General features: G+C 35.1%; 2 protein-coding genes and 1 pseudogene across 2 annotated transcripts; 2 read left to right on the top strand and 1 right to left on the bottom strand.

The window, feature by feature from the left end:
• Positions 1–17359, top strand: part of LOC133822046 (uncharacterized) — a 34769-nt pseudogene extending 17410 nt beyond the window's left edge.
• On the bottom strand, positions 19–2469 carry LOC133823622 (uncharacterized). The gene is made up of 3 exons (XM_062256483.1): positions 1993–2469; positions 1038–1626; positions 19–653 (listed from the first exon to the last, which is right to left on the bottom strand). Exons 1-3 carry the CDS (start codon positions 2467–2469, stop codon positions 19–21), a joined length of 1701 nt encoding a protein of 566 aa, XP_062112467.1.
• On the top strand, positions 9530–12467 carry LOC133823620 (uncharacterized). The gene is made up of 4 exons (XM_062256482.1): positions 9530–10006; positions 10373–10961; positions 11346–11958; positions 12032–12467. The coding sequence occupies exons 1-4, from the start codon at positions 9530–9532 to the stop codon at positions 12465–12467; spliced, it is 2115 nt and encodes a 704-aa protein (XP_062112466.1).

Genomic DNA, 17359 nt, shown 5'->3' with positions numbered 1-17359 from the left:
TATTTACTCCACGATCCTTCAAAATCCAGGACACACGCACGCTCTTAGCATATTTTCAAGATTCGGTATAGTCCTTTCTGTTTGACCATCTATTTGTGGGTGGAAAGCTGTACTAAATTTCAATCTTGTCCCCATAGCCTTGTGCAAGCTTTGCCAGAACTTCGAAGTAAATTTTGAGTCTCTATCTAACACTATGGAAATTGGAATTCTATGCAATCGTACTATCTCTTGCACATAAGCTTCCGCTAATTGGTCCCCTGTGTACGTCACCTTTACCGGAAGGAAATGAGCAGACTTTGTTAATCGATCGATGATGACCCATATCGAATCATATCCTTTGCTTGTTCGTGGAAGTCCAATAACAAAGTCCATTGCAATCTGCTCCCATTTCCATTCTGGTATTTCCAAGGGCTGCAGTTCTCCTCCAGGTCGTTGATGTTCTGCCTTAATCATTTGGCAAGTAAGATACCGAGCTACATATTGGGCTACATCTTTCTTCATGCCAGGCCACCAAAAGTGTTCCCTCAAACTTCTGTACATCTTTGTTGAGCTTGGGTGTACCGTGTATGGAGTGTTATGAGCTTCATTCATAATCTTATTCTTAATGTCCTCTCTTGCAGGTACGCAAATTCTTCCGTTAAATTTTAATATACCTGAGTCAGAAACATTAAAATTCTCCACTTTTTCATCGTTGACTTCTGCTTTGACCTCGCCTAGGTGAGGATCTGATTCTTAACCTTCTTTTGTTTCCTCCAGCAGAGTCGACTACAACGTCAGTTTGGGCAATCCTCCGACTACTACTTCTATGCTCGATCTTACTACTTCCTCTTATAGCGGTTTGGACAAGACTTGAAGGAACATCAAGCTTGTCGACGTCTTTCTACTTAATGCCTCCGCTACTTTGTTAGCTTTACCAGGGTGGTATAAAATTTCACAGGTGTAGTCTTTGACTAATTCTAACCACCTTCTTTGTCTCATATTAAGTTCCTTCTGGGTAAAGAAGTACTTCAAACTCTTGTGATCAATAAAAATTTTACATCTTACTCCGTAGAGATAATGTCTCCAAATTTTCAAGGCAAAAAGTACTGTAGCTAACTCCAAATCATGTGTGGGGTAGTTTTTCTCGTAATCCTTTAATTTTCTGGAGGCGTAGGCTATTACTCTCCCTTCTTGCATCAACACCGCTCCTAATCCCATCTTTGAAGCGTCACAGAAAATTTCAAACTCGTCTCTACTATTCGGGATGGTGAGGATTGGAGCATTAGTTAGTCGATTCTTTAATTCCATAAAGCTCTCCTCACAAGCTTCCGTCCATATAAATCGACTATTCATTCTAGTGAGCGCCGTAAGTGGGGTTGCAATTTTGGAAAACCCTTCTATGAATCGTCGATAATATCCAGCTAGGCCCAGAAAACTTCTTACTTCAGTTGCATTCCTTGGCTGGGACCATCCTTTTACTGCTTCTACCTTAGATGGATCCACCAAAATCCCACTTTTTGACACAACATGTCCCAAAAAGTTAATTTTATCGAGCCAAAATTCACACTTCTTGAATTTGGCATACAGTTGTTCCTTTTTGAGAGTTTCCAGCGTACATCTTAGATGTTCCTCATGTTCTTTTTCTGACTTTGAGTATATAAGGATATCATTGATAAAATCAACGACAAATTTATCCAAGAAATCCTTAAATACTCTATTCATGAGGTCCATGAAAGCTGCAAGAGCATTAGTTAGTCCAAATTGTATCACCAGGAATTCGTAATGTCCATAACGAGTTCGAAACGCCATTCTGGGAATATCTTTTTCCTCCATCTTGAGCTGGTGGTATCCCGAACGAAGGTCTATCTTTGAAAATATTGCCGCTCCCTGTAGTTGGTCGAATAAATCATCAATCCTGGGTAGCGGGTACTTATTTTTAATTGTCACTTTGTTGAGTTCCCTATAATCAATGCACATTCTCATTGTGCCATCCTTCTTCTTCACGAATAGAACTGGGGCTCCCCATGGTGAATGACTGGGTCTTATAAACTTATTTTCCAGAAGTTCCTCCAGTTGAGTCTTTAGTTCTTTCAGTTCGGCAGGTGCCATGTGGTAAGGGGCCTTTGAAATCGAAGTTGTACCAGGTAACAACTCGATCTCAAACTCAATTTCACGATCGAGAGGAATTCCCGGAAGATCTTCTGGAAATGCTTCCATAAATTCGCGTACAATATGAACGTCTTCAGGTCTCGCAAGCTTCTCTTTCGAGGTGTTACAAATTGTTGCTAGATATCCGGTGCATCCGTTTGCTAATAATTTCCTTGCCCTTGCTGCAGAAATCATTGGTGAAGGGGTTCGTTTCACTTTCCCTTGAAAATGAACTTCGTCTTCTCCTACCGGTGCAAGAATGACTTCTTTCTTACTACAGTCGGTTCTAGCGTTATACGTTGTTAGGAAATCCATTCCTAAAATGACGTCATAGTCCTTCATGTCGATAATGATCAGGTTAACATATAGTTCTCTGTCATTGATTGTAATTGGTATAGTCTTATACCAATGAGTTTAGTATAGCACTTCCCCAGAGGGCAGTGCTATACTAAAAATTGTATCCATCTTAACAGGTAATCCATTCAGTCTACCAACAAAATGCACTGATGCGAATGAATGTGTAGCTCCATAATCAACTAATACTGATGCAGGGATGTTATTGAAAAGGAGCTGACCTGAGATTACTGTGGATGGACTTGCTTCCGCTTCTTCCCGAGTCAAGGAAAAGACTCTGCCATTTGTTTTCTTTTCTTCTCCTCCTTTATATTGTTCGTTACGGTTGTAACATTCCCTTGCAAAGTGCCCTGGCTTCCCACATATGTAACAAGTGTTAGTCTCTACCCGACATTCACCAGGATGGTATTTGTTGCATTGAGGAAATATTGGGACCGATCCTTTCCTCTCTTGTTGTTGTTGTTGAAACTCTACTGGTTAGGCCGCTTCTTGTCACTATTTTTCTAACTTGGACCACCTTTCATGAAATGGTTATTTTGCCGATTTCGGATGTTCCTTGCGCCCTGTCTTTTGAATTCAGCTTCATTCTCGCATCAATATCGCCCTTTCGATCTTTAAGGCTTTGCCAGCTACTTTGGAAAAAGAAGCTCCCTCCAAGTCTGCTACTTCGAGGTCTTTGCGAATGTCAGGATGAATAAATGCTTGATTTTTAATTCATCCGTACAGACCATGTGGGGTGCATATCTTGAGAGTTCATTAAATTTCCGAATAAACTCCTCCATCGACATCTTTTTCTGCCTTAGGTAAGTGAATTCTCTTGCTTTTTCATCTTTCAAGGCAGTTGTAAGGTATCTCTCTTCCAATAAGTTTCGAAATTGTTCCCAAGTCATTGTGTCTACTCCATGGATGGCCACCATAGTATCCCACCAATAGCTAGCATCCTCCCTCAACAAGTATATTGCTAGCCGCACTTTGTCTACTTGTGGGACTCGAGCTAGATCAAAAAGTCTTTCCATCGTGCGAATTCAATTCTCTGTTACTTTCGAATCAATGCTTCCATAGAATTCTTGGGGGTGGAATTTCATAAAGGTCTTTGGAGAGTAATTGGCTGTTGCATTTCTGACTTTTATTGGAGGAGTCGGAGGTGGAGCGTGTTGCTGTGCTCCATTTGTTGGTGGGTGGTCTGCGCTATCTTGTGGTGATTCTTCATTACCTTGTGATCGTCCCTCATTTCTCTGTTGCCTTAGGAATTGTTCTAGTAAATCTTCTAACCGTTGGTCTTTCTCATTTTCTTCTTGAAATTTTTGTATTAGCTCAGTAACATTTGGAGTAGTTTGCTCTGCAGTAGGCTCTCCAGCTGCATGCCCCTCCATTCTTCAACTCTAAAAGATCATGAGTTGGTATGATTACCATGAATAAAACTTTCTTGAAAGTAAATGACCATATCACTTATTTACACGTCAAGTAGCGCTAGATATAACTTTGCTAATGGATTAAATTTAATGCCAACATATATATATTTATAAGGACTTACTTGATGAGTACCACGCTTACCATCATGCTTGTAAATATGGGATTGTCTTCGAAATCGATCCGCTCTGATACCACTCTGTAACGACCTCCTTTCTTAACATACATATGTAGTGTACAAACAAATTTTAACCTGAATACGACAATACTGAAATTCTGAATTTACAAAGTTTTTTATTAAATAATACATAAAGTAATGTTCATAACTTCAATACCCACAAACTAAATAAAAACTTTATCTTGCATACAAATCTTAATACTTTTATAAATAATTTTTCGTGGCGTTAGTACACCTTAACGTAGAATTAGAGATGTATCCAGCCAATAAATTTAAAAGCTTTATGTAAATTACAACGTTTATGAAATACTTTTAAAGCTTTATGTAAATTATAAAGTTCACAAAATATTTTTTATGAAATATAAATATAAAATCAAGTTTCTTGTTTATTTATAAAATAGCATAGCAGAACTCCACTCCCTTTAGGTCAGCCCCATATGTACAGTCATGTTGGCTCCATGTATACTCATCAACGATTTATATTTGGGGCCTCTTACCTACAATACAAAACATTATCTGATGAGCTAAGACTCAGTAAGCAGAATAGCTACCTCATATGCATTAAAATAAACGTGCAACATGTTATGTATTTTCTTTCTTTCACTTTCCTTTCTTTTGGGCCCTAGAGGATGCTGTTGCCGACATTACATAGGGAATTTTTCCCTCATAAACATTTATTATATAGGGAAGTACATCTCCCTCCTTACATTTTTGGGACGTAGGTCTCCCAAGCAGCACCTCTACTTTAACGCTTTCAATAACTTGTTTGTGAACATTAAGCGTGCTTATACATAAGAAATATAACATTCTTAAAAATAACTTATGCATAACAACATATAAAGCATATAAATGCACATAAGACACATAAAAGACTTGTATTATAGATGATGATTCTACTTACCTTGCATCTTGATAAAACACTGAAATTGTTATCTTCCTGATAAAAACACAAACTATTAACTTACATAAAATCTACATGATGTAATTTTAGTTTATAATTGTTGTTATTCTCTTTTTCTTATTTTATTGTTTATTTTATGTCCAGACGTATGGTCATACTATAATTGTCCATGGCAAGATCCCGGTCTAAAAGCCGTGGTCATGGTTATGGTCATGGTCATACGAATATGTTCAAGTCATAGTATAAGTCCATAATAATAGGGAATAAAGTCATATAATAAAAGTCCATAATAGTCCAAAGTGTGACCATAGCCTATATAAGTTTAGTATTATAAAAATACATAAAAAAAAGTTTATATTTCAATTTTGGCATTGTAAGTTATGACCACATGGTAAAATAATCTATATATAAATTTTGGCATTTGAACAGCATGGTAATGTAATCTATATATATATTTTTTGGCATTATAACGACATAGTAAAATAATCTATATATAAATTTTGGCATTATAACAGCAAAGTAATATAATCTGTATATATATAATAACTAAATAACTGAAATGAAAGGCTTGGGAAAGAGCTTACCTAAAAGGTTTTCGTAGGCTAGCGTTACAGACAAAACTTCGCCTAGATCTTCGAGGTCTAAAACTTTAGAAGGGTGTTAAGAAGATTTTTGGGTGAAAGAAAATGAGGTTTTGTGATTCAAAATGAGTTTTGGAAGAGCTATTTATATGAAAAACTTGGGATACTATGCTAATAAAATATTTAAAATATCAAGCATAGTGGAATAATAAAATATTCAAAATATTAAACATGGTGGTTTGCTAAAGTCATCATTGTATCCCTACTACATCATCATGTGGGAACCATGTGGTGGACTTTGTTGTGGGACCCATGTGGACCTTACTGGTGAATAGTAACCAACAGATGTAAACTTCTCAATCTTCTTATATTACTTAGTCCAACATTTTTTACTCACAAATTTTTCTGAAAAAGTTTCTCTAACATCCATAAATTAATTATTCTCATGTGTTAGTTACTTCAACAACATCATTGTATCTTCTTATGGATGTTAGAGAAACTTTTTCAGAAAATTTGTGAGTAAAAAATGTTGGACTAAGTAATATAAGAAGATTGAGAAGTTTTCATTTTTTTGGTTTCTATTCATCGGGTACTATTCATAGTGGGTCCCACAATAGGGTACACATGGGTCCCACAATGGGGTCCACCCCATGGTTCCCACATGATGATGCAGTAGTGATACAATGATGACTTTAGCAAACCACCATGCTTAATATTTTATTATTCCACTATGCTGGATATTTTAAATATTTTATTAGCATAGTATCCCAAATTTTTCCCATAAATAGCTCTTCCAAAACTTATTTTGAATCACAAAACCTCATTTTTTTTCTCTCACTCTACCCAAAAATCTTCTTAACACCCTTCTAAAGTTCTAAACCTCGAAGATCTAAGCGAAGTTCTGTCCGTAACGCTAGCCTACGAAAACCTTTTAGGTAAGCTCTTTCCCGAGCCTTTCATTTCAGTTATTATATATATACAGATTATTTTACTATGTCGTTATAATGCCAAAATTTATATATAGTTATTTTACTTTGTTGTTATAATGTCTAAATTTATATATATAGATTATGTTACCATGCCGTTAAAATGCCAAAATTTATATATAGATTATTTTACCATGTCGTCATAACTTACAATACCAAAATTGAAATATAAACTATTTTTTTTATGTATCTTTATAATACTAAATTTATATAGGCTATGGTCACACTTTGGACTTTTATTATATGACTTTATTCCCTATTATTATGGACTGATACTATGACTTGGACATTTCCGTATGACCATGACCACGACTTTTAGACCGGGATCTTGCCATGAACAATTATAGTATGACCATACGTCTGGACATAAAATAAGAAAAATAGAATAACAACAATTATAAACTAAAATTACATCATGTAGATTTTATGTAAGTTAATAGTTTGTGTTTTTATCAGGAAGCTAACAATTTCGGTTGTTTTATCAAGACGCAAGGTAAGTAGAATCCTCATCTACAATACAAGTCTTTTATATGCATTTATATGTTGTTATGCATAAGTTATTTTTAAGAATGTTATATTTCTTATGTATAAGCACGCTTAATGTTCACAAACAAGTTATTGAAAGCGTTAAAGTAGATGTGCTGCTTGGGAGACCTACGTCCCAAAAATATAAGGAGGGAGATGTACTTCCCTATATAATGAATGTTTATGAGGGAAAAATTTCATATTATCATGTTTATGTTTAGGTTGGAATGTGATTCCCTATGTCATGCCGGCAGCAGCATCCTCTAGGGCCCAAAAAAAAGGAAAGAAAATACATAACATGTTGCACGTTTATTTTAATGCATATGAGGTAGCTATTCTGCTTACTGAGCATTAGCTCATCAGATAATGTTTTGTATTGTAGGTAAGAGGCCCCAAATATAAATCGTTGATGAGTATACGTGGAGCCAACATTACTGTACATATGGGGCTGACCTGAAGGAGTGTAGTTCTGCTATGTTATTTTATAAATAAACAAGAAACTTGATTTTATATTTATATTTTATAAAAAGTATTTTGCAAACTTTATAATTTACATAAAGCTTTAAAAGTATTTCATAAACGTTGTAATTTACACAAAGCTTTTAAATTTATCGGGTGGATACATCTCTAATTCTACGTTAAGGTGTAGTAACGCCACGAAAAAGTATTAAGATTTGTATGCAAGATAAAGTTTTTACTTAGTTTGTGGGTATTGTATGGTTTGAAGTTATGAACATTAGTTTATGTATAGTTTAATAAATTTTTTTGTAAATTCAGAATTTTAGTATTGTCGTATTCAAGTTAAAATTTGTTTTTACACTATATATGTATGTAAAGAAAGGAGAGTGGTATCAGAGCGGATCGATTTCGAAGACAATCCCATATTTACAAGCATGATGGTAAGCGTGGTACTCATCAAGTAAGTCCTTATAAATATATATATATGTTGGCATTAAATTTAATCCATTAGCAAAGTTATATCTAGCGCTACTTGACGTGTAAATAAGTGATATGGTCATTTACTTTCAAGAAAGTTTTATTCATGGTAATCATACCAACTCATGATCTTTTAGAGTTGAAGAATGGAGGGGCATGCAGCTGGAGAGCCTACTGCAGAGCAAACTACTCCAAATGTTACTGAGCTAATACAAAAATTTCAAGAAGAAAATGAGAAAAACCAACGGTTAGAAGATTTACTAGAACAATTCCTAAGGCAACAGAGAAATGAGGGACGATCACAAGGTAATGAAGAATCACCACAAGATAGCGCAGACCACCCACCAACAAATGGAGCACAGCAACACGCTCCACCTCCGACTCCTCCAATAAAAGTCAGAAATGCAACAGCCAATTACTCTCCAAAGACCTTTATGAAATTCCACCCCCAAGAATTCTATGGAAGCATTGATTCGAAAGTAACAGAGAATTGAATTCGCACGATGGAAAGACTTTTTGATCTAGCTCGAGTCCCACAAGTAGACAAAGTGCGGCTAGCAATATACTTGTTGAGGGAGGATGCTAGCTATTGGTGGGATACTATGGTGGCCATCCATGGAGTAGACACAATGACTTGGGAACAATTTCGAAACTTATTGGAAGAGAGATACCTTACAACTGCCTTGAAAGATGAAAAAGCAAGAGAATTCACTTACCTAAGGCAGAAAAAGATGTCGATGGAGGAGTTTATTCGGAAATTTAATGAACTCTCAAGATATGCACCCCACATGGTCTGTACGGATGAATTAAAAATCAAGCATTTATTCATCCTGACATTCGCAAAGACCTCGAAGTAGCAGACTTGGAGGGAGCTTCTTTTTCCAAAGTAGCTGGCAAAGCCTTAAAGATCGAAAGGGCGATATTGATGCGAGAATGAAGCTGAATTCAAAAGACAGGGCGCAAGGAACATCCGAAATCGGCAAAATAACCATTTCATGAAAGGTGGTCCAAGTTAGAAAAATAGTGACAAGAAGCGGCCTAACCAGTAGAGTTTCAACAACAACAACAAGAGAGGAAAGGATCGGTCCCAATATTTCCTCAATGCAACAAATACCATCCTGGTGAATGTCGGGTAGAGACTAACACTTGTTACATATGTGGGAAGCCAGGGCACTTTGCAAGGGAATGTTACAACCGTAACGAACAATATAAAGGAGGAGAAGAAAAGAAAACAAATGGCAGAGTCTTTTCCTTGACTCGGGAAGAAGCGGAAGCAAGTCCATCCACAGTAATCTCAGGTCAGCTCCTTTTCAATAACATCCCTGCATCAGTATTAGTTGATTATGGAGCTACACATTCATTCGCATCAGTGCATTTTGTTGGTAGACTGAATGGATTACCTGTTAAGATGGATACAATTTTTAGTATAGCACTGCCCTCTGGGGAAGTGCTATACTAAACTCATTGGTATAAGACTATACCAATTACAATCAATGACAGAGAACTATATGTTAACCTGATCATTATCGACATGAAGGACTATGACGTCATTTTAGGAATGGATTTCCTAACAACGTATAACGCTAGAACCGACTGTAGTAAGAAAGAAGTCATTCTTGCACCGGTAGGAGAAGACGAAGTTCATTTTCAAGGGAAAGTGAAACGAACCCCTTCACCAATGATTTCTGCAGCAAGGGCAAGGAAATTATTAGCAAACAGATGCACCGGATATCTAGCAACAATTTGTAACACCTCGAAAGAGAAGCTTGCGAGACCTGAAGACGTTCATATTGTACGCGAATTTATGGAAGCATTTCCAGAAGATCTTCCGGGAATTCCTCTCGATCGTGAAATTGAGTTTGAGATCGAGTTGTTACCTGGTACAACTTCGATTTCAAAGGCCCCTTACCACATGGCACCTGCCGAACTGAAAGAACTAAAGACTCAACTGGAGGAACTTCTGGAAAATAAGTTTATAAGACCCAGTCATTCACCATGGGGAGCCCCAGTTCTATTCGTGAAGAAGAAGGATGGCACAATGAGAATGTGCATTGATTATAGGGAACTCAACAAAGTGACAATTAAAAATAAGTACCCGCTACCCAGGATTGATGATTTATTCGACCAACTACAGGGAGCGGCAATATTTTCAAAGATAGACCTTCGTTCGGGATACCACCAGCTCAAGATGGAGGAAAAAGATATTCCCAGAATGGCGTTTCGAACTCGTTATGGACATTACGAATTCCTGGTGATACAATTTGGACTAACTAATGCTCTTGCAGCTTTCATGGACCTCATGAATAGAGTATTTAAGGATTTCTTGGATAAATTTGTCGTTGATTTTATCAATGATATCCTTATATACTCAAAGTCAGAAAAAGAACATGAGGAACATCTAAGATGTACGCTGGAAACTCTCAAAAAGGAACAACTGTATGCCAAATTCAAGAAGTGTGAATTTTGGCTCGATAAAATTAACTTTTTGGGACATGTTGTGTCAAAAAGTGGGATTTTGGTGGATCCATCTAAGGTAGAAGCAGTAAAAGGATGGTCCCAGCCAAGGAATGCAACTGAAGTAAGAAGTTTTCTGGGCCTAGCTGGATATTATCGACGATTCATAGAAGGGTTTTCCAAAATTGCAACCCCACTTACGGCGCTCACTAGAATGAATAGTCGATTTATATGGACGGAAGCTTGTGAGGAGAGCTTTATGGAATTAAAGAATCGACTAACTAATGCTCCAATCCTCACCATCCCGAATAGTAGAGACGAGTTTGAAATTTTCTGTGACGCTTCAAAGATGGGATTAGGAGCGGTGTTGATGCAAGAAGGGAGAGTAATAGCCTACGCCTCCAGAAAATTAAAGGATTACGAGAAAAACTACCCCACACATGATTTGGAGTTAGCTACAGTACTTTTTGCCTTGAAAATTTGGAGACATTATCTCTACGGAGTAAGATGTAAAATTTTTATTGATCACAAGAGTTTGAAGTACTTCTTTACCCAGAAGGAACTTAATATGAGACAAAGAAGGTGGTTAGAATTAGTCAAAGACTACACCTGTGAAATTTTATACCACCCTGGTAAAGCTAACAAAGTAGCGGAGGCATTAAGTAGAAAGACGTCGACAAGCTTGATGTTCCTTCAAGTCTTGTCCAAACCGCTATAAGAGGAAGTAGTAAGATCGAGCATAGAAGTAGTAGTCGGAGGATTGCCCAAACTGACGTTGTAGTCGACTCTGTTGGAGGAAACAAAAGAAGGTTAAGAATCAGATCCTCACCTAGGCGAGGTCAAAGCAGAAGTCAACGATGAAAAAGTGGAGAATTTTAATGTTTCTGACTCAGGTATATTAAAATTTAACGGAAGAATTTGCGTACCTGCAAGAGAGGACATTAAGAATAAGATTATGAATGAAGCTCATAACACTCCATACACGGTACACCCAAGCTCAACAAAGATGTACAGAAGTTTGAGGGAACACTTTTGGTGGCCTGGCATGAAGAAAGATGTAGCCCAATATGTAGCTCGGTATCTTACTTGCCAAATGATTAAGGCAGAACATCAACGACCTGGAGGAGAACTGCAGCCCTTGGAAATACCAGAATGGAAATGGGAGCAGATTGCAATGGACTTTGTTATTGGACTTCCACGAACAAGCAAAGGATATGATTCGATATGGGTCATCATCGATCGATTAACAAAGTCTGCTCATTTCCTTCCGGTAAAGGTGACGTACACAGGGGACCAATTAGCGGAAGCTTATGTGCAAGAGATAGTACGATTGCATAGAATTCCAATTTCCATAGTGTTAGATAGAGACTCAAAATTTACTTCGAAGTTCTGGCAAAGCTTGCACAAGGCTATGGGGACAAGATTGAAATTTAGTACAGCTTTCCACCCACAAATAGATGGTCAAACAGAAAGGACTATACCGAATCTTGAAAATATGCTAAGAGCGTGCGTGTGTCCTGGATTTTGAAGGATCGTGGAGTAAATATCTACCGCTGATTGAATTTGCCTATAACAACAGTTATCAGGAAACCATAGGGATGGCACCCTATGAAGCGTTATATGGACGGAAATGTCGATCCCATATCCATTGGCATGAGGTGGGTGAAAGAAAGTACATAGAGCAACAAACTGGACCATATATTGTGACGTCGACAATGGAAATTGTTCGAAAAATTCAACAGAGGATAGCAGCAGCCCAAAGTCGACAAAAGTGTTATGCTGACAAACGAAGAAGACCATTAGAGTTCCAAGTCGGAGAAAAAGTATTTCTACGGATAACACCAATGAAAGGTGTTATGAGATTTGGACAAAAAGGAAAGTTGAATCCAAGGTTCATTGGACCTTTTGAAATATTAGACCGAATTGGAAAAGTGGCCTATAAATTAGCACTACCACCAGAGTTGTCGGATGTGCATGATGTCTTCCATGTGTCTGTTGAAGAAATATATTCCTGATTCCAGTCACGTGTTGCGACATGAAGTTATTTAGGTAGACAAAGACCTTACCTATGAGCAAAAACATGTCCAAATCTTGGATCGAAAGAATAAGGTCTTAAGAAATAAAGAAATATCTTTGGTCAAGGTATTGTGGAGAAGTCAGACAATAGAAGAGGCTACGTAGGAGCGTGAAGATGAGATGAAAGCTAAATATCCGGATTTACTCTAGATTTTCGTGGACGAAAATTTGTAAGGAGGGTAGATTGTAAAAATAAGATAAGATATTTTTATTCATACTTTTGAGTGCATTACAATGTTAATCGAAGGCTAGAGCTATTAAGTAAAGTGAAAGAATAACTAATGAATACGCAACTATAATATTCATGAGCATTTCATTAGTATAATACACATAGAACGATGCTAAATACAAGAAAAGAATCACTAAAGTTATGAACAATAAAGATATTTTCATGATTTGATGATGAATTTTATCTAGAATGTTAAGAGATGAAGAAGTTGTGCAAGTAAATGGTTGAAGGAACAAGTATTTATAGGACAAAAACTAGCCGTTATGACCGTTGGTGAATAGTGATCCGACCGTTGGAAACAATAACCTGACCGTTGGGGATATAGTTGTATTCTATTGTGGGATTTTAACAATTCTAAGTTGTTGAAGTAACTAACACATGAAAATAATTAATTTATGGATGTTAGAGAAACTTTTTCAGAAAAATTTGTGAGTAAAAAATGTTGGACTAAGTAATGTAAAATTTTTTATTAGCATAGTATCCTAAGTTTTTCCTATAAAAAGCTCTTCCAAAACTCATTTTGAATCACAAAACCTCATTTTCTTTCTCTCACTTTACCAAAAAATCTTCTTAACACCTTTCTAAAGTTCTAAACCTCGAAGATCTAGGCGAAGTTATGTCTGTAACGCTAGCCTACGAAAACCTTTTAGGTAAGCTCTTTCCCGAGCTTTTCATTTCAGTTATTTAGTTATTATATATATACAGATTATTTACTATGATGTTATAATGCCAAAATTTATATATAGATTATTTTACTATGTCGTTATAATGCCAAAATTTATATATATAGATTATGTTACCATGCCGTTAAAATGCCAAAATTTATATATAGATTATTTTACCATGTCGTCATAACTTACATTGCCAAAATTGAAATATAAACTATTTTTTTATGTATCTTTATAATACTAAACTTATATAGGCTATGATCACACTTTGGACTTTTATTATATGACCTTATTCTCTATTATTATGACAGATACTATGACGTGGACATTTCCGTATGACCATGACCACGACTTTTAGACTGGGATCTTGCCATGGACAATTATAGTATGACCATACGCTTGGACATAAAATAAGAAAAATAGAATAACAACAATTATAAACTAAAATTACATCATGTAGATTTTATGTAAGTTAATAGTTTGTGTTTTTATCAGGAAGCTAACAATTTCGGTTGTTTTATCAAGACGCAAGATAAGTAGAATCCTCATCTACAATACAAGTTTTTTATGTGTCTTATGTGCATTTATATGCTTTATATGTTATTCTGTCATGTTGTTATGTATAAGTTATTTTTAAGAATGTTATATTTCTTATACATAAGCACGCTTAATGTTCACAAACAAGTTATTGAAAGCGTTAAAGTAGAGGTGCTGCTTAGAAGACCTACGTCCCAAAAATGTAAGGAGGGAGATGTACTTCCCTATATAATGAATGTTTATGAGGGAAAAATTCCTTATTATCATGTTTATGTTCAGGTGGGAATGTGATTCCCTATGTAATGTCGGCAGCAGCATCCTCTAGGGCCCAAAAGAAAGGAAAGTGAAAGAAAGAAAATACATAACATGTTGCACGTTTATTTTAATGCATATGAGGTTGTTATTCTGCTTACTGAGCATTAGCTCATCGGATAATGTTTTGTATTGTAGGTAAGAGGCCCCAAATATAAATCGTTGATGAGTATACGTGGAGCCAACATGACTGTACATATAGGGCTGACCTGAAAAGAGTGGAGTTCTGCTATGCTATTTTATAAATAAACAAGAAACTTGATTTTATATTTATATTTCATAAAAAGTATTTTGTGAACTTTATAATTTATATAAAGATTTAAAAGTATTTCATAAACGTTGTAATTTACCTAAAGCTTTTAAATTTATCGGTTGGATATATCTCTAATTCTACGTTAAGGTGTAGTAACGCCACGAAAAATTATTTATAAAAGTATTAAGATTTGTATGCAAGATAAAGTTTTTATTTAGTTTGTGGGTATTGTATGGTTTGAAGTTATGAACATTAGTTTATGTATTGTTTAATAAAGTTTTTTGTAAATTCAGAATTTCAGTATTGTCGTATTCATGTTAAAATTTGTTTTTACACTATATATGTATGTTAAGAAATGAGGTCGTTACATATTAAGACACCACAATATATATTATAAGTTATATGGTTTATACATTTTTGGACCATGTGTTTGTCTTATTATATGTTTGGACTCTGTGTTTTGACAAATTACTTTTTGGACCTTGTGTTTTGTAAATGGTTTAAATAGAACCCTAACCTTGATTATGGTCAAAGTTTTCTAATTTGAAATCACAAATAATTCACTAAACTAACAATTCAGAACAAAAATAAAATCATTTTTCTTAAATACTGTGTTGTTATATTCAATTTTTTCTTTATCAAAATTGAGTTTAGGGGTCTATTTGACCTATTTTACAAAATATAAGGTCCAAAAATAAATTTTTTAAAACACGGGGTCCAAACAGATAATCGAAAAAAATACATGGTTCAAAAAAGTATAAATCCTAGGTTATACCCGAACAGAAATATCTTTTTATTCAGCTTTCACATCATCTCATTCTATCTATTTATCATAAAATAGTTCAAAATATTATTTTATTAAACTACATTTTCTTTAATTTAGTTGTTATTTATATTGGTAAGTGTAATGACATAAAAAAGAACACTGTTTTGAATGGAGAGATACCGCATTACTAACGGAGTTAATAAATAAGTTGTTCGTTTAAAAGGACAAAACAGGTGGATAGGAGATAGATAAATGGGTACAGAAGATTTTCGTTCCATAAATAATTGAAAAACTAAATTGTAGCACACGTATATGACATCTAAAAGAATAACCGGCAAAAAAAAAAAAGCATAAGTAAAGCTTAATGTATTCAGTTGTAAAAAATGAGATAGATTGTTACCGTCTACAAATCTATCACAAAAGGGCATGTCAGTGGAGAAACACCAACATAGGCTTGAGAAATGTTGAATTTTTTGCACATCCAATTATTACTAAAATTTAATAAATCATCATTTAGTTATGAAATGCTTGTACTAAACAATTAGTACTTAATTTTGCTTACATCTTAAGATAACAATATATTTGAGCCTCTATATTTTTTATTTAACAAGAATGAAGAAGTGTTATTGCATCTTTTGTATGAAAAGGAAATGGTAATTATCTTTTCTTTTCTTTAAACACTTGAAACATTACGGAACAATAACTTAATTTTTTTTTCTTATTCTCCAATCCTTAATTTTGGACGGAAAAGGTATATAACTTGTGAAATACTTGAGTACCTCCAAAAAGAAATTTGGAGGCCAATATTCAAAATAAATGAAACTTAAGGACCGACATTGTTATTTACACTTTTTCTTATATCATTGTTATCATTAATTTGGGATATTTTTTTGGTAGTCAGTCCAAGTGGGCATGGAGTCAAGAATGAAAGCTCTATCGTATCCTTGGATAAAATCCAGAATTTAGTTCCAAAATTATTGAAATAATAGATACAGAAATTGAATAGTCCAAACGTATCACTGCTACGTAGACAAATTACCCTATAAATCTCTTACGTCCTATACTTATTATGGGAACACTGTTTGGTAACAAGTCAATTGAATGGGTCCACTGCTCATGCAAAAAGGCCCATCTAATAATATCGACAAACAAACCCTTCCTTGAGCCATCTTTATCCAGGTGGTAAAAGGAAGCTACTTTTTTTAGCAAACTATTATTAATCAACACGTAAAATATTGGTACTCATCACACACAACATGGGAAATAGCGAGTAATATGGAGAAGTCTTCCTCATAAAGAAGAAAAAAAATAAAAACATTGTGTCCACAATGGTATAAAATGTCTCCAAAAAATGAGGCAGCCTCAAATTTGATGTGATTCGATCAAAAATGATTTGTGAAACAAGGTGACCTCCACCAATAATCGCTATGTCAATTTTTGTGCAAGTTAGAGGTGTAAATTTACATTTCACATGCATGCCTAACCAATAATTTTAGGTTCAAGTGTCACTTGGCTTTATCCTTTATATTATATCCATTTCCAAGTAAGCGTAGCATGTAATATATAGAACCAACCAGTAGTACTGCACACCCATTAATCATAATAAAGTTATTTTCTTTTCTTTTTTTTAATCGACAAAAGTTGAATTCTCCTTTAGCATGCATGAATTTTTCCACTAAACATCAAACTAAGATAAGTTGGTGATCTTGGAAAAGTGTTTACGGCCAATTTGAAGTGAAATTCTTCTAAAGGAGTGTTGGGGAATAGGACTACGAGATTTGACTCTTATAATCAAGTAAGCAAAAAAGTAGACTTTAGTGTTTTTTTTTTAGGTAAATGCAGTGTATAACTAGTTAAAGACAAACTTAATCGGAAATTATTGTCTAATCTCTTTTTATTTATTAATTTTGAGGTTAACATATGTAAGCTGGATGTGAGTTCTCGAATTATCATACAAAATAATGTCCCAAACAAATAAGAGGCTCTAACGTTGGTTGTTGGACCATAAAACAATTGGATTACATAAGGTAAATTTATGTTTCAACTTTTGTGGCTTTCGGCCAAAA

The sequence above is a fragment of the Humulus lupulus genome, chromosome 3 (genome assembly GCF_963169125.1).
Source record: "Humulus lupulus chromosome 3, drHumLupu1.1, whole genome shotgun sequence".
NCBI classification, from domain to species: Eukaryota; Viridiplantae; Streptophyta; class Magnoliopsida; order Rosales; family Cannabaceae; genus Humulus; species Humulus lupulus.
Note: the sequence above shows the minus strand (reverse complement) of the source record. Positions and strands in the feature narration are given on the sequence as shown.